The 20249-nt window shown below is 38.8% G+C and overlaps 1 protein-coding gene across 2 annotated transcripts in view; it reads left to right on the forward strand.

Annotated features, from left to right (window-relative positions):
- The window catches only part of KIF4A (kinesin family member 4A), a 126524-nt gene that overhangs the window by 83504 nt on the left and 22771 nt on the right, over positions 1-20249 (forward strand). For both annotated transcript variants that reach the window (XM_032255854.1, XM_032255855.1), the window contains exons 16-20: positions 1490-1593; positions 2532-2676; positions 3424-3534; positions 13340-13423; positions 14352-14465. In XM_032255854.1, the coding sequence (XP_032111745.1) occupies positions 1490-1593; positions 2532-2676; positions 3424-3534; positions 13340-13423; positions 14352-14465 (558 nt within the window). The remainder of the gene's footprint in view (positions 1-1489; positions 1594-2531; positions 2677-3423; positions 3535-13339; positions 13424-14351; positions 14466-20249) is intronic.

The raw sequence follows: 20249 nt of genomic DNA on the forward strand, positions 1-20249 counted from the left end.
AGGATGTAGTCATACTCACAGTGAAGACTTATGGAGCCGGATGATGTGGCTCATGCTTATAATCCTAGCACTTTAAGGAGGCCAAGGTGGGAGGATTGCTTGAGCCTAGGAGTTCAAGACCAGCCTGGGCAACACGGTGAAACCCCATCACTACAAAAAAATACAAAAATTAGCCAAGGTGGCGGCACACGCCTGTAGTCCTAGCTACTCAGGAGGCTAAGGTGGGAGGATCACTTGAGCCCGGGAGGTAAAGGCTGCAGTGAACCATGATCATGCCACTGTACTGTAGCCTGGGTGAGAGTGAGACTGTTTCAAAAGAAAGAAAGAGACAGAGAAGGAAGGAGAGAAGGAGGAGGGGGAGGGAAGGGAAAGGGAGAGGAAAGGGGGGGAGGAGAGGGAGAAGGAGAGGAGAGGAGACGAGAGGGAAAATAAATAAGCAAACGAAGGGCCAGATGTGGTGGCTCACGCCTGTAATCCTAGCACTTTGGGAGGCAGAGGCAGGAGGCAGGAGGATCACTTGAGCCCAGGAGTTCAAGACCAGCCTGGGCAACATAGCGAAACCTTGTCTCTACTTAAATAAATATATATATATATATATATGCTGGGCATGGTGACACGCACCTTTAGTTCCTGCTACTCAGGAGGCTGTGGTGGAAGAATTGCTTTAGCCCAGGAGATGGAGATTGCAGTGAGTTGAATGGGGCCACTGCACTCCAGCCTGGGTGACAGAGTGAGACTCTATCTCAAAATAAATAAAATAAAAAAGATTTATTACAGCAAAAGGATACGAGGAAAAATCAGCAAAGAGAAAGGCATGTGGGAAGTGTGGAGGAAACCAGGTATAAGCTTCCAAGAATTTTTTCCCAGTCAAGTCACAGGAAGCACTTTATTCTTCCAGCAGTGGGTTTAACATGTATGGAATACTGCTTACCAGGGAAGCTCCCTTGAGCCTAAGAGTCCAGGACTTTTACCAGAACTCAGGCACAGGTGGGCATTCCGTACCTTATAAATACCAAAATTCTAGACTCCCAGAAAGAAGAAAAGTGTTCAGGATAAATGATATTGTTTGTACAGTTTAGGCATAGAATGAACCACTCTTATCAGCTAGGGAATGGTGGCAACCTTATCAAAATCTAAGTTGCCAGACATGAGCCTAAGGACATCCTTGTAAGTAGGCCTTTTTAAAAATAGCACTCTCAGGCCTGCTATATTAACTCTTTTCTGAACAGAAACCAAACTAAAAGATGAAATGACTTTCCTTAAAGATACTTAGTAAGTGTGGCAGTCAAGATTAAAACCCAGACCCTCAGATTCCAAACATTTCCTACTACATAACTTTAATTTCCATCAAATCAAGGATAAATGTTTTCAGCATGCAACTGAAGTGGTAAAATTTAATGCATAGTTCATTGAGACATGGAATGCTGAAGTGGTTTTTCTTCCTGTGCCATGTAATGTCTTCTTTCTCTTTGACCTATAACCTTTCTAGGATAACATAAAAGGTCTAGAATTAGAAGTCGTCAATCTGCAAAAGGAAAAGGAAGAATTGGTTCTTGAACTTCAGACAGCAAAGAAGGATGTCAACCAAGCCAAGTAAGAATAAAATTAATAAATGTTATTTAAGTCCCTACTATGTGTGAGGAGCTTTGCAAGAAATAGAGAAGTAGAAGTCCCATTTACTGCCTCCAAAAGATTTAAACCTAGTTGTGAAGAGGAGACCTAAACACAAAAATGGTTAAATAATTGCAATTTTAAATAGCATCTGAAGTTGACAGTAAAAGGATGTCATAACACAGCATATGATTAGTAGCCAAATAAATTTCTTAGGCAGTAATTGTGTTAAGAGTTCAGAGGTGAGAAATAATCAATTCAGACTACCATGATCAAGGAAGGCTTTGTAAAAAGTTAGCATTTGAGCTAGCTTTTAAAGGATTATCAGACTTAGTAGATAACAGCAGTTTCTTTGTCCCTGCACTAATGGTAAATTAGTTTGTGAATGGAATTAGTGTACAGGCTAGTGATTAAAAAATCAATCTAGCCATCTCTTACCAGTTAAGAGTAAAACCAAAGCAGATAACCATAACATTCTACTCTCCTTCAGACCTCTGCCATATGGGCTATTCTACCTTCTTTTTACTCAGTGACTCCATTTGATCTCTCGGTTGTGTCTAAAGCTCATGTTTGTAAAAGTTATGCTGAATGTTTATTTTCTATCTCAGACTTGTATAATAGTAAGAATTATTCTTTATAGCTAAAGTAAAGTGAAATGCCTTCAAAAAACCATTTTGACACAAAAAAGGGTGGTCTATATTGAGGCAGTTGCATTGCTGTATACTAAAATTTGTCTTACTCTTTGTATTAAGCTCCTATTATTGAGACAGGTTTGGGTGTTATTCTTTTTTTAAGATGGCTATGTGACTAGTCACCTATTTTATATATGTCAGGGTTGTAACTCTGGGAGTCTAGTATTATGTCTTTTGAAGTCAGGCTTTGCTGCTGGTAGTCTTCACTTCTACAGCATCTGTGTTTAGGTTGAGTGAGCGCCGCCGCAAACGTCTCCAGGAGCTGGAGGGTCAAATCGCTGATCTGAAGAAGAAACTGAATGAGCAGTCCAAACTTCTGAAACTAAAGGAATCCACAGAGCATACTGTCTCCAAACTGAACCAGGAGATACGGGTAATAAATTCTCATCCTTGCATTTACCCCCATTGGAATTTACAAACATAGGTATTCCCTTTAGAAATATTCTAGAAGTGTTTTCAGGTAAGAAAATTGCAGACAGGGCAATCATTTCAAGTGTGTGAATCTCCACAAATGTCCCTTTTGCAGAACATTGTGCTAGTGGTCATCTAGAATCTGCTTAATAAAACCTTGCTTTGACATTCAAAATTTAATGTTAGAGTCTCTGAAACCAAAGAACAAAGACGTCTCCATACTTAGTGGTTACATCCTGATCACCTTCCATGATCACGCAGCATAATTTCCTAAAGTAGTAACAAGATGACAGACACCTAGAGAAAATTCTCAGTTATTGAATGTTCAACTTGTAACACCAACAAAGTGGTGGTTACAGGCTACTTGTACTGAAACCTTTAGAACACAATGGTTGCTAGGTGGATTTGTCCTGGAGGCTTAGTAGATGTTTCCTTGAAATTTCATTTGTATACAGTGAATGTAGGGTTGGATTTAGCTTGTGGGTACATTTTTCTTTAATTTTTTCTCAGTGGTCACTTGTGTAGTCTATACTTGGAAACCCTGTGCAAGCATAGCAAGGGGTATTATAAGCCTAATCAGAAAATCTGTTGGTGGCTTTCCCAGCCTAGTCCTGGGTTTTCTCTCTTCTTAATGGTAAGTCTGTCCATCCACACCAGCCTAGAATAAAGTACAGATGACTAATACTTGTGCTTGTTTTTGTTTTTATAGATGATGAAAAACCAGCGGGTACAGTTAATGCGTCAGATGAAAGAGGATGCTGAGAAGTTCAGACAGTGGAAGCAGAAAAAAGACAAAGAAGTAATACAGTTAAAAGAACGAGTAAGTAACTAAAACTTCTTAAAGGCCTAGCTAATAAACCCTTCTCTGAGCTAACTAACAATTTTAATGCTTCTCTTCAAACACCTTGTGTTTCCAAAAATGTGACATATTCATGAATTTAACAACTTTTTATTAAATGTCTACTATGTCTATTATGTGCAAGGTACTATCTACTAGGCACTATGGGAAATAGAAAAATTAGTAGTATATAAGCTCTGCCCTTGAAGAATGTCTTGTTTAAAGGAGACAGTAAGGCCGGGCGCGGTGGCTCAAGCCTGTAATCCCAGCACTTTGGGAGGCCGAGGCGGGTGGATCACAAGGTCAAGAGATCGAGACCATCCTGGTCAACATGGTGAAACCCCGTCTCTACTAAAAATACAAAAAAAATTAGCTGGGCATGGTGGTGCGTGCCTGTAATCCCAGCTACTCAGGAGGCTGAGGCAGGAGAATTGCCTGAACCCAGGAGGTGGAGGTTGCGGTGAGCCGAGATCACGCCATCGCACTCCAGCCTGGGTAACATGAGTGAAACTCCGTCTCAAAAAAAAAAAAAAGGGAGACAGTAAGACATAAGCATGAATTTCTTAAATGGAAGAAAGAGATTTGGGCTTTAAGAATAAAATACCAAAGTCACTAAGAGAAAGGAAAGCACGTTTCCAGTTGGAGTGAAAAGATGATGGCTGAATAGGCCCTGAATAATAAGGAGGGTTTTGATAGAGGTTAGTATAAGCATTCCAGATATATAGACCAGAGACATAGAGATGACAACTTTGTAGACCTATTCAAGGAATGGCAAGTGGTCCAATTGGGGTGAAGTATAGTAGTGAACGATTGGAAAGACAAGTTGAAGCTGGAATATTAAAGATCCAAGAAGTTTGAACCTCATTTTGTTAGTAGCATAAAGATTTTAAGGGTTTTTAGAAAGTGCTATCAACAAAATACTGCTTTAGAAAGATATATCTGGGAATAATGTATAGAGCAAACTATAATATTGAACACAAGAAGATATTGTATAATCCAGAAGAAGTATAACGGCCTGAATATGCACCTGACAACAGAGCCCCCAAAATATATGAAGCAAACACTGACAGAAATGGAGAGAGAAATAGACAAATCAATAGTAATAAATATTTGCAGACTTCAATCCACCTCTTTATTTTCTTTCTTTTTTAGAGATGAGGTCTTGCTCTATTGCCCAGGCTGGAGTGCAGTGGTATAATCATTGCTTACTGTAGCCTCCAACTCCTGGTCTCAAGCAATCCTCCCACCTCAGCCTCCTGAGTAGCTAGAACTACAGGCATACACCATCACACCTGGATAATTTTTTATTTTTAGTGGAGATGGAATCTTGCTATGGTGTCTCGAACTCCTGGGCTCAAGCAATCCTCTCACCTCAGCCTCTTAAAGTGCTGGTATTACAGGCATGAGCCATTGCACCCAGTCCCTGTTTAATAATGAATAGAACAATAGGCATAAGATCAGCAAGGATATTGAGCACTTCAACAATATTATACCCAGCATTTTTATGTCTACATCTGTAAGAGATATTGGTCTATAGTTTATGTACAATGCTAGATTATAAACTATACCTAACAGACATCTATAGACTACTCAAACCAACACCACCAGGATATTCAGTCTTCCTAAGTACACATGAAACATTCTCCAGGATAGACCATATGCTATGCCTTTTATGCCTCAATAAATTTGAAAGTATTGAAACAGGCCAGCCATGGTGGCTCACGCCTATAATCCCAACACTTTGAGAGGCCGAGGTGGACAGATCACCTGAGGTCAGGAGTTTGAGACCAGTCTGGCCAACATGGTAAAACCCTGTGTCTACTAAAAATACAAAAAGTAGCTGGGTGTGGTGACATGCCTGTGATCCCCAGTACTCGGGAGGCTGAGGCAGGAGAATCACTTGAACCTGGGAGGTTGAGGTTGCAGTGAGCTGAGATTGCACCACTGCACTCCAGCCTGGGCAACAGAGTAAGACTCCATCTCAAAAAAAAAAAGTGGTGAAATAATAGAAAATCGATTCTCTAACCACAATGGAATGAAATTAAAAATCAATAACAAATAAATTTGGGAAATTCGCAAACATGAAGAAATTAACACAGTCCTAAATAAATAATGAATCAAAAAGGAAGTCATAGGGAAATTTAAAAATACTTTGAGATTAATAAAAACAAAAATACAACACACCAAAACTTATGGGATGCAGGTAAAACAGTGTTTGGAGGGAATTGTATAGTTGTAAATGCCTATATTAAAAAATGAAGAAAGGCTCCTGTAGTTTCAGCTACTTGCGAGGCTGAGGTGGAAGGAACACTCGAGCTCAGGAGTTCAAGACCAGCCTGGGCAAAACAGTGAGACCACATCTCAATTTTTTTAAACTTTAAGAAAGATCTTAAACCAATAACCTAGCCTTTCACTTTAAAACACTGAAAAAAAAGAAGAGCAAACTAAACCCAAAGCTAGTAGATGAAAGAAAACATTAAAAGATTAGAGCAGAAATTAATTAAATACAAAATAGAAAAAAATAGAGAAAATCATTGAAACCAAAAGCTGGTCTTTTGAAACGATTAACAAATACTGACAAACCTTCAGATAGCCTTAACAAGAAAAAACAGAAAGAAAATTTAAATCACTAAAGTTAGGAATGAAAGAGGGAATATTACTACCAATCTTGCCAGAAGGAAAGGATTATAAGGAATTACTATTAACAACTGTACACCAACAAATTAGATAGCCTAGATGAAGTAGACAAATGCCTGGAAAGACAAAAACTACCAAAACTGACTCAAGAAGAAATAGAAAATCTGTATAGACCTGTGACAAGAAGTTAAATTAGTAGTTTAAAAAGTTCTTACAAAGAAAACCCTAGGCACAGATGGCTTTGCTGGTGAGTTCTATAAAACATTTTAAGAAGAAATACCCATTTCTTTTTTTTTTTTTTTTTTTTTATTTATTTTTTTTTTTTAGACAGAGTTTTGCTCTTGTTGCCCAGGGTGGGCAACACCCACCAATAGCGTGATCTTGGCTCACCAAAACCTCCACCCTCCCAGGTTCAAGTGATTCTCCTACCTCAGCCTCCCAAGTAGCTGGGATTACAGGCATGCACCATCATGCCTGGCTAATTTTTTGTATTTTTGGTAGAGACAAGGTTTCACCCATGTTGGTCAGGCTGGTCTGAAACTCCTGACCTCATGATCCGCTTGCCTCAGCCTCCCAAAGTGCTAGGATTATAGATGTGAGCCACCGCACCCCGCAGAAATACCCATTTATTGGCCAGGTGCTGTGGCTCACACCTGTAATCTCAGCACTTTGGAAGGCCGAGGCGGGCAGATCACCTGAGGTCAGGAGTTCGAGACCAGTCTTGCCAACATGGTGAAATCCCATCTCTACTAAAAATACAAAAATTATTCGAGTATAGTGACACACACTTGTAATACCAGCTACTTGGGAAGCTGAGGCACAAGAATTGCTTGAATCCAGGTGGCAAAGGTTGCAGTGAGTCAAGATCGCGCCACTGCATTCCAGCCTGGGTGATAGAGTGAGACTCTGTCTCAGAAAAAAAAAAAAAAAAAAAAGACAGAAATACCCATTTCTCAGAAACTCTTCTGAAAACTAGAAGCAGAGGAAACACTTCCTAACTCATTCCATGAGGCTTGTGTTCCCTGATATCAAAACCAAAGACAAAAGACATCACAAGAAAAGAATACTACGGACCAATATCTCTTATTAATATAGGCATGAAAATCCTCAACAAAATTCCAGCAAACTGAATCCATCAACATTTAAAAAGAATGATAGGCTGGGCGCGGTGACTCACACCTATAATTCCAGCACTTTGGGAAGCCAAGGCGGGCAGATCACTTGAAGTCAGAAGTTTGAGACCAGCCTGGCCAACATGGCGAAACCCCGTCTCTTACTAAAAATGAAAATTAAAAAAAAAAATTAGCTGGGCATGGTGGCGTGCACCTGTACTCCCAGCTACTTGGGAGGCTGAGGCACAAGAATTGATTGAAACCAAGAGGCAGAGGCTGCAGTGAGCTGAGATACTCCAGCCTGGGCAACAGAGTGAGAACCTGTCTCAAAAAAAAAAAAAGGATGATACACTTATGACCAAGTGAGATTTATCTGAAAAATGCAAAGTTTGTTTATGGCAATCAATTTATGTAATATACTATATCAGTAGGAAAAAGAACAAGAACCATATGATCATCTCAATAGACACAGAAAAAGCATTTGACAAAAATCTAACAGTCTTTCATGATAAAAACACTCAAGAAACTAGGAATAGAAGAGAACTTCCACAGCGTGATGAAGGGCATACATGAAAAACCCACAGCTAACATCATATTTAATGGTGAAAAGAGCATACTTTTCCCCTAAGATCAGGAACAAGACAAGGATGTCCACTCTTGCCATAGGTATTCAGCATTGTCCTGGAGGTTCTAACCAGGACATTTAGGGAAGAAAAATATATAAATGGCACCTAAACTGGAAAGGATGCAGCAAGATATCTGTTTATAGATGACATGATCTTATATGTGGAAAATCCTAGAGAATCCACTAAAAGTCTATTAGAATTAATATGAGTTCAGCAAGTTTGCAGAATATAAGATCAATATAAGAAAATCAGTTGTGGCCAGATGTGGTGGCTCACGCCTGTAATCCTAGCACTTTGGGAGGCCGAGGCAGGCAGATCACTTGAAGCCAGGAGTTTGAGACCAGCCTGGCCAACAGGGTGAAACCCCGTCTCTACTAAAAATACAAACATTTGCTAGGCATGGTAGCACACACCTGTAGTCTCAGCTACTTGAGAAGCTAAGGCACAAGAATCACTTGAACCCAGGAGGCAGTGGTTGCAGTGAGCTGAGATCAGGCCACTGCACTTCAGCCTGGGCTACAGAGCAAGACTCTTGTCTCAAAAACAAAAACAAAAAAAGGAAAAGAAAAGAAAATCAGTAGTATATTTATATAGTAGCAATTAACAATTTGAAAATGAGATTAAGAAAACAATTCCAGGGCCAGGCATGGCAGCTCACACATGTGATCCCAGCACTTTGGGAGGCCAAGGCAGGCGGATCACAAAGTCAGGAGTTTGAGACCAGCCTGGCCAATGTAGTGAAACCCCGTCTCTACTAAAAATAGAAAATATTAGCCAGGCATGGTGGCAGGCGCCTGTAATCCCAGCTACTCGGAAGGCTAAGGCAGGAGAATCATTTGAACCCAGGAGGTGGAGGTTGTAGTGAGCCGAGATCGCACTCCACTGCACTCCAACCCTGGAGACTCCATCTAAGAAAAAAAGAAAAGAAAACAATTCCATTTATAATAGCATCAATACAAATAAAATAGGAATAAATTTAGCAAAAGAAGTGTAAGACTTATATCCTTGAAAACTACTAAATATCATTGAATTTAATTAAGGAAGACTTAAATAAATGGAAGGATATCCCATGTTCATGGGCAGGAAGACTTGATATTCTAAACATGGAATACCCTTCAGATTGCCTTACAGATTCAACACAATTTCAATCAAATTCCATCTGGTTTCTTCACAGAAAACAAGCTGATTCTAAAATACATATGGAAATGCAGAGGACCCAGAATATTCAAAACAATCAAGGAGAACAAATTTGTAAATGTCACATTTCCTGATTTTAAAACTTTCTACAAAGCTACAGTAATCAAGACTATGTGGTGCTGTGTAAAGATAGACATATAGGTCAATGAAATAAGATTGAGAATCCAGAAATAAACTTATACACTTATGTCAGTTGATTTTCAACAGTAATGCCAAGACAATTAAATGAGGAAAACAATTGTCTTTTCAACAAATGGTCCTAGAACAACTGGATGGTCACATGCAAAATAATGAAGTTGAAACTTGTGGCCGGGCGCAGTGGCTCATGCCTGTAGTCCCAGCACTTTGGGATGCCGAGGCAGGTGGATCACTTGAGATCAGGAGTTTGAGACCAGCCTAGCCAATATGGTGAAACCCTGTCTCTACTAAAATTACAAAAAAATTAGACGGGCATGGTGGCACATGCCTATAATCCCAGCTACTTGGAAGGCTGAGGCAGAAGAGTCACTTGAGCCTGGGAGGTGGAGGTTGTAGTGAGCCGAGTCACACCATTGCACTCCAGCCTGGGCAACAGAGTGAGACTTTTCTCAAAAAAATAAAAAGAAAAAAAAAAAAAAAAAAAGAAAAGAAACTTGCTCTCATACCATATACAAAAATTAAATCAAAACAGATAAAAAACCTAAATGTAAGAGCTAAAACCATTAATCTCTTACAAGAAAACATGGGTGTTAACTTTGTGACTTTGGATTAGACAATGATTTCTTAGATGTAATACCTAAAGCACAAACAGCTAACCAAAAAAAAGAGTTAAATTAGACAAAATTAAAAGCTTTTGCATTGTAAACAATACTATCAAGAAAGTGAATATGACTGGGCATGGTGGCTCACACCTGAAATCTTAACGCTTTGGGAGGCCAAGGTGGGAGGATTGCTTGAGCCCAGGAGTTTGACCCCACTCTGGGCAATAGAGCAAGACCCCATCCCTAACCAAATAAAGAAAGTTAACAGCCAGTCCATAGATTGGAAGGAAAATATTTACAAATTATATAGCTGACAAGAGTCTTATATCCAAGATAGATAAAGAACTCTTACCAATCAATAATAAAAATATAACCCATTTTTGAAATGGGCAAAGCAATAAGTACATGAAAAGATGCTCAGTGTATATTGCCATCAGAGAAATGCAAATCAAAACCACAATGAGTTGTAATTTCACATCTACTAGGATGGCTATAAACAAAAAGATAAATGATAATAAATCTTAGCAAGAATGTACAGACATTGAAAGCCTCAGACATTATTAGTAGGATGGGAAAATGATATAGCTGCTTTGGCAAACAGTTTAGCAGTTTATCCAGAGGCTAAATAAAAAACCTAGAGGTACCATATGATCCAGCAATTCCACTCTTAGTTTTGTCTACCCAGGAGATATGAAAACATGTCATATATGCAAAAACTTGTACCCAGATGTTCATGCAACAGTACTCATAATAGCCAAAAAGTGGAAAAGTCCATCAACTGATGAATGGGTACATAAAATGTAGCCTATCCATACTCAGCCATACAAAGGAATGAAGTACTGACTACAACATGGATGAGGCTTGAAAACATTTTGCTTAGTGAAAGAAGCCAGTCACAAAAGACCATATGTGATAGGATTACATTTATATGAAATATCCAGAGTAGGACATTAAAATCTGTAGAGACAAAAATAGATTAGTGGTTGTCTGGGGCTTTGGGGTGGGGTGATAGGGTTATAGAGTGATGGCTAAACAGTATGCTATTTCTTTTTGTGGTAATGAAAATGTTCTAAAATTAAGTGTGGTGATGTTTACATCAACTGTGTGAATGTGCCAAAAGCCACTGAATCATGTACTTTAAATGAGTGAATTGTACGGCATGTTGATTATATCTCAATGAAACTGTTACGAAAAACAAAAGAAGAAAGGAGACACCTCTGTAAAGTGATGATAACTTTACATTCTACAGGAATATATATTCCACGTTGACAAGGATCTTTGTTTTGCTCACTTCTGTATTTCCAGTGGCTAAAACAGTGACTGGCAAGTAGTGGGTACTAAATCATGTTTAGTGAATGATTTTAATCATAATTAATACAAAATCTACCTTTCAAAAAATGAAGGAATTAGGGCATCAAAAAGTATTTCTGGCTTTTCAGTGACTGGAAAGTCAGAGGAAACAGCTAGTTTGAAGAGACAAAGTTGGTTTTAGGACAATAACCTTTGGGATGGAGAGACCTAGAAAATGTTAGATAATGTTCAAGGGAGAAGCTGGGCTGGACTTTGCAATTAAGGAGTTGTGTGCATACAGGTGAAAAATGAAACTTTGGGAGTAGTGAGATAATGGAGACAGAATATATAGAAAAAGAAGGCTAAGAAGAGAATCTCTCTTTTTTTCTCTCACTCTGTCATCTAGGCTGGAGTGCAGTGGCGCCATCTCGGCTCACTGCAACCTCAGCCTACTGGGTTCAAGTGATTCTCCTGTCTCAGCTTCCTGAGTAGCTGGGACTACAGGCACATGCCATCATGCCTGGGGAATTTTCTTTGTATTTTTAGTAGAGGCAGGGTTTCGCCATGTTGGCCAGGCTGGTCTTGAACTCCTGACCTCAGGTGATCCACCCACCTCAGTCTCCCAAAGTGCTGGGATTACAGGCATGAGCCACTGCGCCCAGCTGAGAATCTCTTTATTTCATGTATAAGAAAATGAAAGAAGACAATGAAACTTGTAAGCTAAAAAAAGAATTAAGGTGGTATGGGAAAGTTATTGGTAGTGCTAACGATGCTGAGAGAGAAGCCAAAGAAGATAGTGACTATAAAAAGACCATTAAATTTAATAAGTAGGAAATTCCAGGACAATTGGTAGAAATTACTTACAAAGGGATTCTGAAGTGACCAGTAATGACAAGTGGAAGTACTAAACATAGACTTCTCTTTCAAGAAGTCTGGTGCTAAGAAGACAGCTCGGTTTTCTCTTTTCACTGGACTAGCTTAGTCCCCTGGCTGTGTTTCTTTAATTATCTTGACTTCTCATTTCAATACACATCATATTTTATTAAAATTGTGTTGCATGTTGTTTGTATTCCCTGGTAATCTCTGTAAGAGTAGTAACCCTGTCATGTTTATCTCTGTATCCTAGACACCTAGCACAGTGCCTAGTGTCTAGTTGATGTTCCAGTAAATATTATACTGTTGAGTGAAATGAATTGTTCTAGTATGCTGGCAAAGACATGACAAAAATGGCTTGACCATTCCATCCAAATTGGATAGGACCAAGTGAGACCAGAAGGAGCTTAATGGATGTATTAGAATAGGGAAAGGGCCAAGAAATCAAAGCAGTTAAATGTTGTGTGCTCAGCTGAAGCAGGTGATATCCCATAATATTTCTTGTTATTCTTTATCTTCAATCTCTGGGAAGAAAAAGTACATTCAGTAATAACCTGTTTTTATTTTTATTTTAGATTCAGGGGTACATGAGCAGGTTTGTTACAAGGGTATACTGCGTAATGCTGAGCTTTGGGCTTCTACTGATCCCATCACCCAGATAGTGAACATAGTACCCAATAGGAAGTTTTGCAGCTCTTACCCCACTTTCTCCATCCCTCCCCTTCTTTTAGAGCTCCCAGTGTCTATTGTTCCCATCTTTATGTCTGTGTGCACCCAGGTTAAACTCGTTTTGTTCAGAAGTGAAAAACCTCTTCTTTAGCTGCAGTTTACCTTAATTTTATTGGTGGTTGGCTATGTGATAGGCTTTCTCTTTTTTGCCACCAACCTGGGTTCTATAATGGATGGACTAGTAGGGTTGATGGGAAAAGAATACTGGTCTATTTATCAGGAGACCTGAATCCCACCTCTGTCAATAACTACCTGTGTGGAAAGGACTGTTCATTAGATGATCTTTAAGCTTCCTTCCAGCCCTCACATTCTATAATATTATTTCTAGTAGTTGACTTATGACTGAGACATCAAGAATTTGGCCACAGAGCAATAAGCCAAAGGGAAAAACCACTTCCCCTCTACACACAAACACGTTTTCTAGAACTACGAGTTTTTGACTCATAGGTGAAGATGAAGGCAGCTCGCTGTATTGTAGTTAACCTTACAAATCAAGGATATTTTGAGAGACACCTTAGTTATAGTATAAGGTTTTGTTTTAGCTAGCTGAACAGTAATTAATATCTGACTTTTTTCTTGTCAGGACCGTAAGAGGCAATATGAGCTGCTGAAACTTGAAAGAAACTTCCAGAAACAATCCAATGTGCTCAGACGTAAAACAGAGGAGGTAAGAAAATTCAGTCTGCTACGTTAAGTGTATTGTCATCGCCAGGCTTAAATGCTTACATAGTAATATCTTTTTCTTTTGTTTTTTGAGACGGGGTTTTGCTCTTGTTGCCCAGGCTGGAGTGCAATGGTGCAGATCTTGGGTCACCGCAACCTCTGCCTCCCAGGTTCAAGCAATTCTCCTGCCTCAGCCTTCCAAGTAGCTGGAATTACAGGCGTGCACCACCATGCCCGGCTAATTTTGTATTTTTAGAGAGACAGGGTTTCTCTATGTTGGTCAGGCTGGTCTTGAACTCCTGACCTCAGGTGATACACCTGCCTCAGCATCCCAAAGTGCTGGGATTACAGGCATGAGCCACCACGCCCGGCCGCAAAATAGTATCCTTTAAATGAGCAGGTGTTCTGAGAAACCACGGATGCCGATCTTCACAAGCAATTCCTAAATCTTTTTTTTTTTTAATTGCATTTTAGGTTTTGGGGTACATGTGAAGAACATGCAAGATTGTTGCATAGGTACACACGTGGCAGTATGATTTGCTGCCTTCCTCCCCTTCACCTGCAATTCCTAAATCTTGATCCCTGTTTATATGCCATGACCTGTGAGCAGATAAAAACCTGATGAAAAATGGTACTATTCAAATTTTTCCTAACTGGATTTGAGACTTTGCTGAAAAAACAAAGAGATATTGATATGTGACATTTCTAGATATTTTTAGTCTGCAGAACTTCCTTGAGGTGTATTCCTCCCCTAGGCTCCAAAGCAGTAGCTATTTACCAGTGTTATGTCCATGGAGATTTATAAACCTGGTTCCTATAGGAACTCAAATCCATAGAATTTTTATTTTTCTTTACTAATGTTCTACAAATTGGGTTTTTTGTTTATTTGTTTTACCTTTCATTCAATATTACTATCTGCCAATTTTATTTAGGCAGCAGCTGCCAATAAGCGTCTCAAGGATGCTCTCCAGAAACAACAGGAGGTCGCGGATAAGCGGAAAGAGACTCAGAGCCGTGGAATGGAAAGCACTGCAGCTCGAGTGAAGGTATGAACAACTTGAACTGCCATTTCTCTTATGTATGCTTGGAACAGGAAAAAAAAAAAAAAAATTTTTTTTTTTTTTTTTTTTTTTTTTTTTTTTTTTTTTTTGTTTAGAAGTAAACACTGCAAAATCTGAAGTTCTACTTGAAAGCCTTGGTTAAAGACCAGGAGTATAGAACTCTTTCTATCCTTGCCCCTGTTGAGGTTCAGTTACTTTTTTAAACAGCTTCATTGAAGTAGAATTGACATGTTATAAATTGTATATATTTAAAGTGTACAATTTGGCCAGGCACGGTGGCTCACACCTATAATCCCAGCCCGTCGGGAGGCTAAGGTGAGCGGATCACTGGAGGTCAGGAGTTTGAGACCAGCCTGGCCAACATGGTGAAACCTTGTCTCTACTAAAAACACAAAAATTAGCTGGGCGTGGTGACAGGCACCTGTAATCCCAGCTACTTGGGAGGCTAAGGGAGAATTGTTTGAATCCGGGAGGTAGATGTTGCAGTGAGCCAAGATCCCACCATTGTACTCCAAGCTGGGCGTGACAGAGTGAAACTCTGTCTCAAAAAGAAAAAATAAAGTGTATAATTTGATGAGTTTGGACACATGTATACACCCATGAAATCATCACCACAATCAAGATAATGACATTGTGCTTCATTGCCTAAAGTTTCTTTGTGTTCTTCTGTAATCCCTCCTTCTCCTTTCTGGTCTAACCCTCTACTCCCCATTTCATATATATTTCTTTTATATCCCCACAATGGTTCCAGGCAACCATTAATCTTCTTTCTGTCACTATGGATTTGTTTTCATCTGGAATCATACAGTATGTATTTTTTTTTCTGACTTTTATTCAGCACAATTATTTTGAGATTCATCCATGTGGTTGCATAAATCATATACAACTTCTTTTCCTTTTTATTGCTGAGTAGCATCCCATTCATTGTATGGCTAGACCATAATTTGTTTTTATATTCACCCGTTGATGCACAGTTGAGTGGTTTCTAGTCTTTGGCTATTACATATTGCACTGAACATTTGTGTACAAGTCTGTGTGGATTTTTTTAAATTTTTTTTTAGTAGATAGCTAGGAGTAAAATGGCTTTCTTGTATGATTGGTGTATGTTTTAACTTTTCAGTGACTGCCAAACCGTTTTCCAAAGCAGTTGTACCATTTTATATTCCTACTAGCAATGTATAAGGGTTCTAGTTGCTGCACATTCTTGCCAATACTTAGTATGGTCAGTCTTTTGAATTTTAGCTATTCTGTGTTGGTGGGTAGTAGAACCTCACTGTGGTTCTAATTTTCATTTCTGTAATGACTAATGATATTGAACATCCTTTCATGTGCTTATTTGCCATATGTATGTTTTCTTTTGTGAAATATCTATCCAAATCTGTCCCCATTTTTAAATTGGGTTATCTTTTTCTTATTATTGAATTAAAATTCTTTTTTTTTTTTTTTTTCCTTTTTTTTTCTTTTGAGATAGAGTCTCACTCTGTCACCCAGGCTGGAGTGCAGTGGTGCTATCTCGGCTCACTGCAACCTCCGCCTCCTGGGTTCAAGCAATTCTCGTGCCTCAGCCTCCCAAGTAGCTGTGATTACAGACACTTGCCACCACACTCAGCTAATTTTTGTACTTTTTTTTTAGTAGGGATGGGGTTTCACCATGTTGGCCAGGATGGTCTCGATCTCCTGACCTCGTGATCTACCTGCCTCTGCCTCCCACTGTGCCCAGCCAAATTAAAATTCTTAATATATTCTAGATATATTTAACAGAGGACTTCTATGTTTTACAAATATTTTCTCCCTGGCTGTGGCTTGCCGTTTTCAATTTGTAACAATGTCTTTTGAAGAGCAAACCTCTATTATGTTAATGCCATCCAATTTATTGATATTTTTTCTTTTATACTTAAACAGTTTCCGTATCTTATTTAAGAAATCTTGGCTGGGTGTAGTGGCTCACACCTATAATCCCAGCACTTTGGGAGGCTGAGGCAGGAGGATTGCTTGAGGCCAGGAGTTTAAGACCAGCCCGGGCAACAAAGTGAGATTCTGTCTCTACAAAACAAAATTTTTAAAAAATTAACCAGACATGGTAGCACCCACCTGTAGTCCCAGCTACCAGGGAGACTGAGGTGGGAAGATCACTTGAGCCTGGGAGGTCAAGGCTACAGTGAGCCATGATTGCACCACTGCAATCCACCCTGGGTGACAGAGCAAGATCCTGTCTCAAAAAAAATTTTTAAATAGAAATATTTGGCCAGGCGCAGTGGCTCACACCTGTAATCCCAGTACTCTGGGAGGCCAAGGTGGATGAATTACCTGAGGTCAGGAGTTTGAGACCAGCCTGGCCAACATGGCAAAACCCTGTCTCTACTAAAAATACAAAAATTAGCTGGGCACAGTGGTATGAGCCTGTAGTCCCAACTACTCAGGAGGCTGAGGTGGAAGGATCACTTGAACCTTGGAGGCAGAGGTTGCAGTTAGCCAAGATTGTGCCACTGCACTCCAGCCTGGGGTGATAGAGTGAGACTCCATCTCCAAAAAAAAAAAAAAAAAAGTGCTCACTAAGATCTCCTCCTAAGTTTTCTTTTAGAAGTTGTATATTTTTAAGCTTTACATTTAAGTCTGTGATTCATTTTGACTGGACACCTTTGTCAAAATCAAATATCCATACATCTGTTTCAGATTCTGTTTCATTGACCTATATGTCTATTTTTATGCCAATACCAAAAAGTCTTGAATACAGTTACTTTTTAAGAAATCCTGAAATGGGTAGTGTAAGTCCTCCAAAATTGTTGTTCTTTGTCAAAATTATTTTGGGAAAACTGGGTCCTTTGCATTTCCATATAAATTTTAGAATTATCTTGTCAGTTTCTACAAAGCAGCTTGCTGGGAGTTAGATTATGATTGCATAGAATTTATAAATCTATTTGAGGAGAATTAACATGTTAAGAATATTTAGATACATGAATGCTGTACATCTCTTTAGGTTTTTAATTTCTCTCAGCAGCATTTTGGTTTTTAGTGTACAAGTATTGTACATCTTTTGTCAAACATATCTCTGAGTATTTCATATTTTCATGATCTTGGAAATGGCATTTTTATTTCCATTTCCAACTGTTTAGATATTCTTTTTGGTTCTCAAAGCTTTTTTTACAGTTCTCAGGAATTTCTACCTAGGCAATCATGTGTCATCTGCAAATGTGAACAATTTTGTTTCTTTTCTGTTTAGTGCTTTTTTATTTTTTTAACCTTTGTCTTGCCTTATTGCACTTGCTAGAACCTCCAGTACAATGGTGAGAGGCTACAGCCTTGCTTTGTTCCCAATTTTGGGCAGAAAGTGTTCAGTTTTTCACCGTAAAGTATGATAATAGCTATAGATTTTTTGGTATATGTCTTTTATCAGGTTGAAGAAGTTCCTTTTTTTAGATTGCAAAAGTTTTTATTACAAATTGATGTTAGGTTTTTTCAGGAGCTTTTTTTTTCTTTTTCTATTGAGATAATCTGATGGTTGATTGGTCAGTTTTTCTTCTGTTATATGGCAAATGACATTGATTTTTCCCTAATTTATTCTATCAAGTCATAACTGACATACAATAAAATTTACCATTTTATTGTACAGTTCTCTGTGTTTTGACAACATATACAGTTGTGTGACCACTACAACAGTCAAGTTACAGAATAGTTCTCTTATTCACAGAAATTCCCCTATACCTCTCTGTAGACAATTCCTCCCACACCCCTGGCCCTTGGCAAACACTACTCTGTACTCTGTCGTGATTATTTTCCCTTTCCATCAGGGTCATAGAAATAGAAACAGAAGGAAGTGTGACTTCCTTCACTTAGCATAATGTATTTGAGATTCATTTGTGTTGTTGTGTATATCTGTAGTTTGTGTGTTTTTGTTGTTGTTAATGTTGTTGCTGAGTAGTATTTCATTGTATGAATGTACCACAGTTTGTTTATCCATTCACCTGTTGAAGGATATCTTAGGTTTTTTTTTCCATCAGGTTTTGGCAATTATAAATAAAGCTGCTGTTAAAAACACATACACATTTCTATGTAAACTAATTATTTCACTTGGGTAAATACCTAAGAGAGGGACTACTGGTTCATATGAAAAGAATATGCTTAACTTTATAAGAAACTGCCAAATTGTTTATCCAGTTAGTTGTTTATGCTGGTATATAGAAATACAATTTATTTTTGTATATTAACTTATCTCATACCTTTATTATTCTAGCTTTTTTATAGTTTTTTTAGGATTTTCTATGTAGACTATCATGCTGTCTGTAAATACAATTTTATTCCTTCCTTTCTAATCTCTGTGTCTGTCATTTCTCTTACTTGCCCTATTGCGTTGGTGAGAACCTTCAGGATGATGATGAATAGGAGTGGTGAGAGTAGACATCCTTCTGTTCTTCCTGATCTTAGGGGGAAAGCATTCAGTGTTTCACCATTAATTAAGTATGTTAACTGTAGTTAAAGATTTTTAAATGCTTTTTGTCTCTAGTTAGTTGATTTGTTGAATTATTTTGATTGATGTTCAAATATGGACAGTTCTTGCATTTCTGTTTCTTTCTTTCCAAATTTTAGATTCAAGGGTTACATGAGAAGGTTTGTTACATGGGTAAATTGCATGTTGCAGGGGTTTCATGTACAGATAATTTTGTCACCCAGATAATCAGTATAATACCCAACAGGTAGTTTCTCAATCCTCACCTTCCTCCCACCCTCCACCCTCAAGGAGGCCCAAGTGTCTATTGTTCCCTTCTTTCTGTCCATGTGTATTCAATGTTTAGCTCCCACTTAGAAGTGAGAACATGTGGTATTTGATTTTCTGTTCCTACATTAATTCTCTTAGGATAACAGCCTCCAGCTGCATTCATGTTACCACAAAGGATGTGACTTTGTTCTTTTTAATGGCTGTGTAATATTCCATTCCAACCTTGCATTTCTTGGATAAACTCCATTTAATTGTGATCTAACATCCTTTTTATGTATTGTTAAATTCAGTAATACATAAAATAAAAATTTTGTTTAAAATTTTTAATCTATGTTCATGATGGATATTGGTCTGTAGTTTTTTATAATACTTTGGTCTGGTTTTGGTATCAAGGTAATGCTGGCCTCAGAATGAGCTGAGAAGTAGTAGTTTCTCTTCAAATGTCTGGAAGATTTTGAGTAGAATTAATATTGTTTCTTTCTCTAAAATTTGATAGAATTTACCAGGAAAGCCATCTGTGGCTGGAGAGATTTATGTTTCTTGCTTATTTTTGCTTTTTGGGGAGAGGGATGTTAACAGTAATTATCCCTGAGAATATTTCTCAGGGATAATTACTGTTTTAAAAAGTCAATTTTGGCTGAGCACGGTGACTCACACCTATAATCCCAGCAGTTTGGGAGACCAAGGTGGGCAGATTACGTGAGGTCAGCAGTTCAAGACCAGCCTGGCCAACATTGGTGAAACCCCATCTCTACTAAAAATACAAAATTTAGGCCGGGTGCGGTGGCTCAAGCCTGTAATCCCAGCACTTTGGGAGGCCGAGGCGGGTGGATCACGAGGTCAAGAAATCGAGACCATCCTGGTCAAAATGGTGAAACCCCGTCTCTACTAAAACTACAAAAAATCAGCTGGGCATGGTGGCGCGTGCCTGTAGTCCCAGCTGCTCAGGAGGCTGAGGCAGGAGAATTGCCTGAACCCAGGAGGCAGAGGTTGCGGTGAGCCGAGATTGCGCCATTGCACTCCAGCCTGGGTAACAAGAGCGAAACTCCGTCTCA

The sequence above is a fragment of the Sapajus apella genome, unplaced genomic scaffold, assembly GCF_009761245.1.
Source record: "Sapajus apella isolate SASKATOON/1434 unplaced genomic scaffold, GSC_monkey_1.0 scaffold91, whole genome shotgun sequence".
NCBI lineage: Eukaryota > Metazoa > Chordata > Mammalia > Primates > Cebidae > Sapajus > Sapajus apella.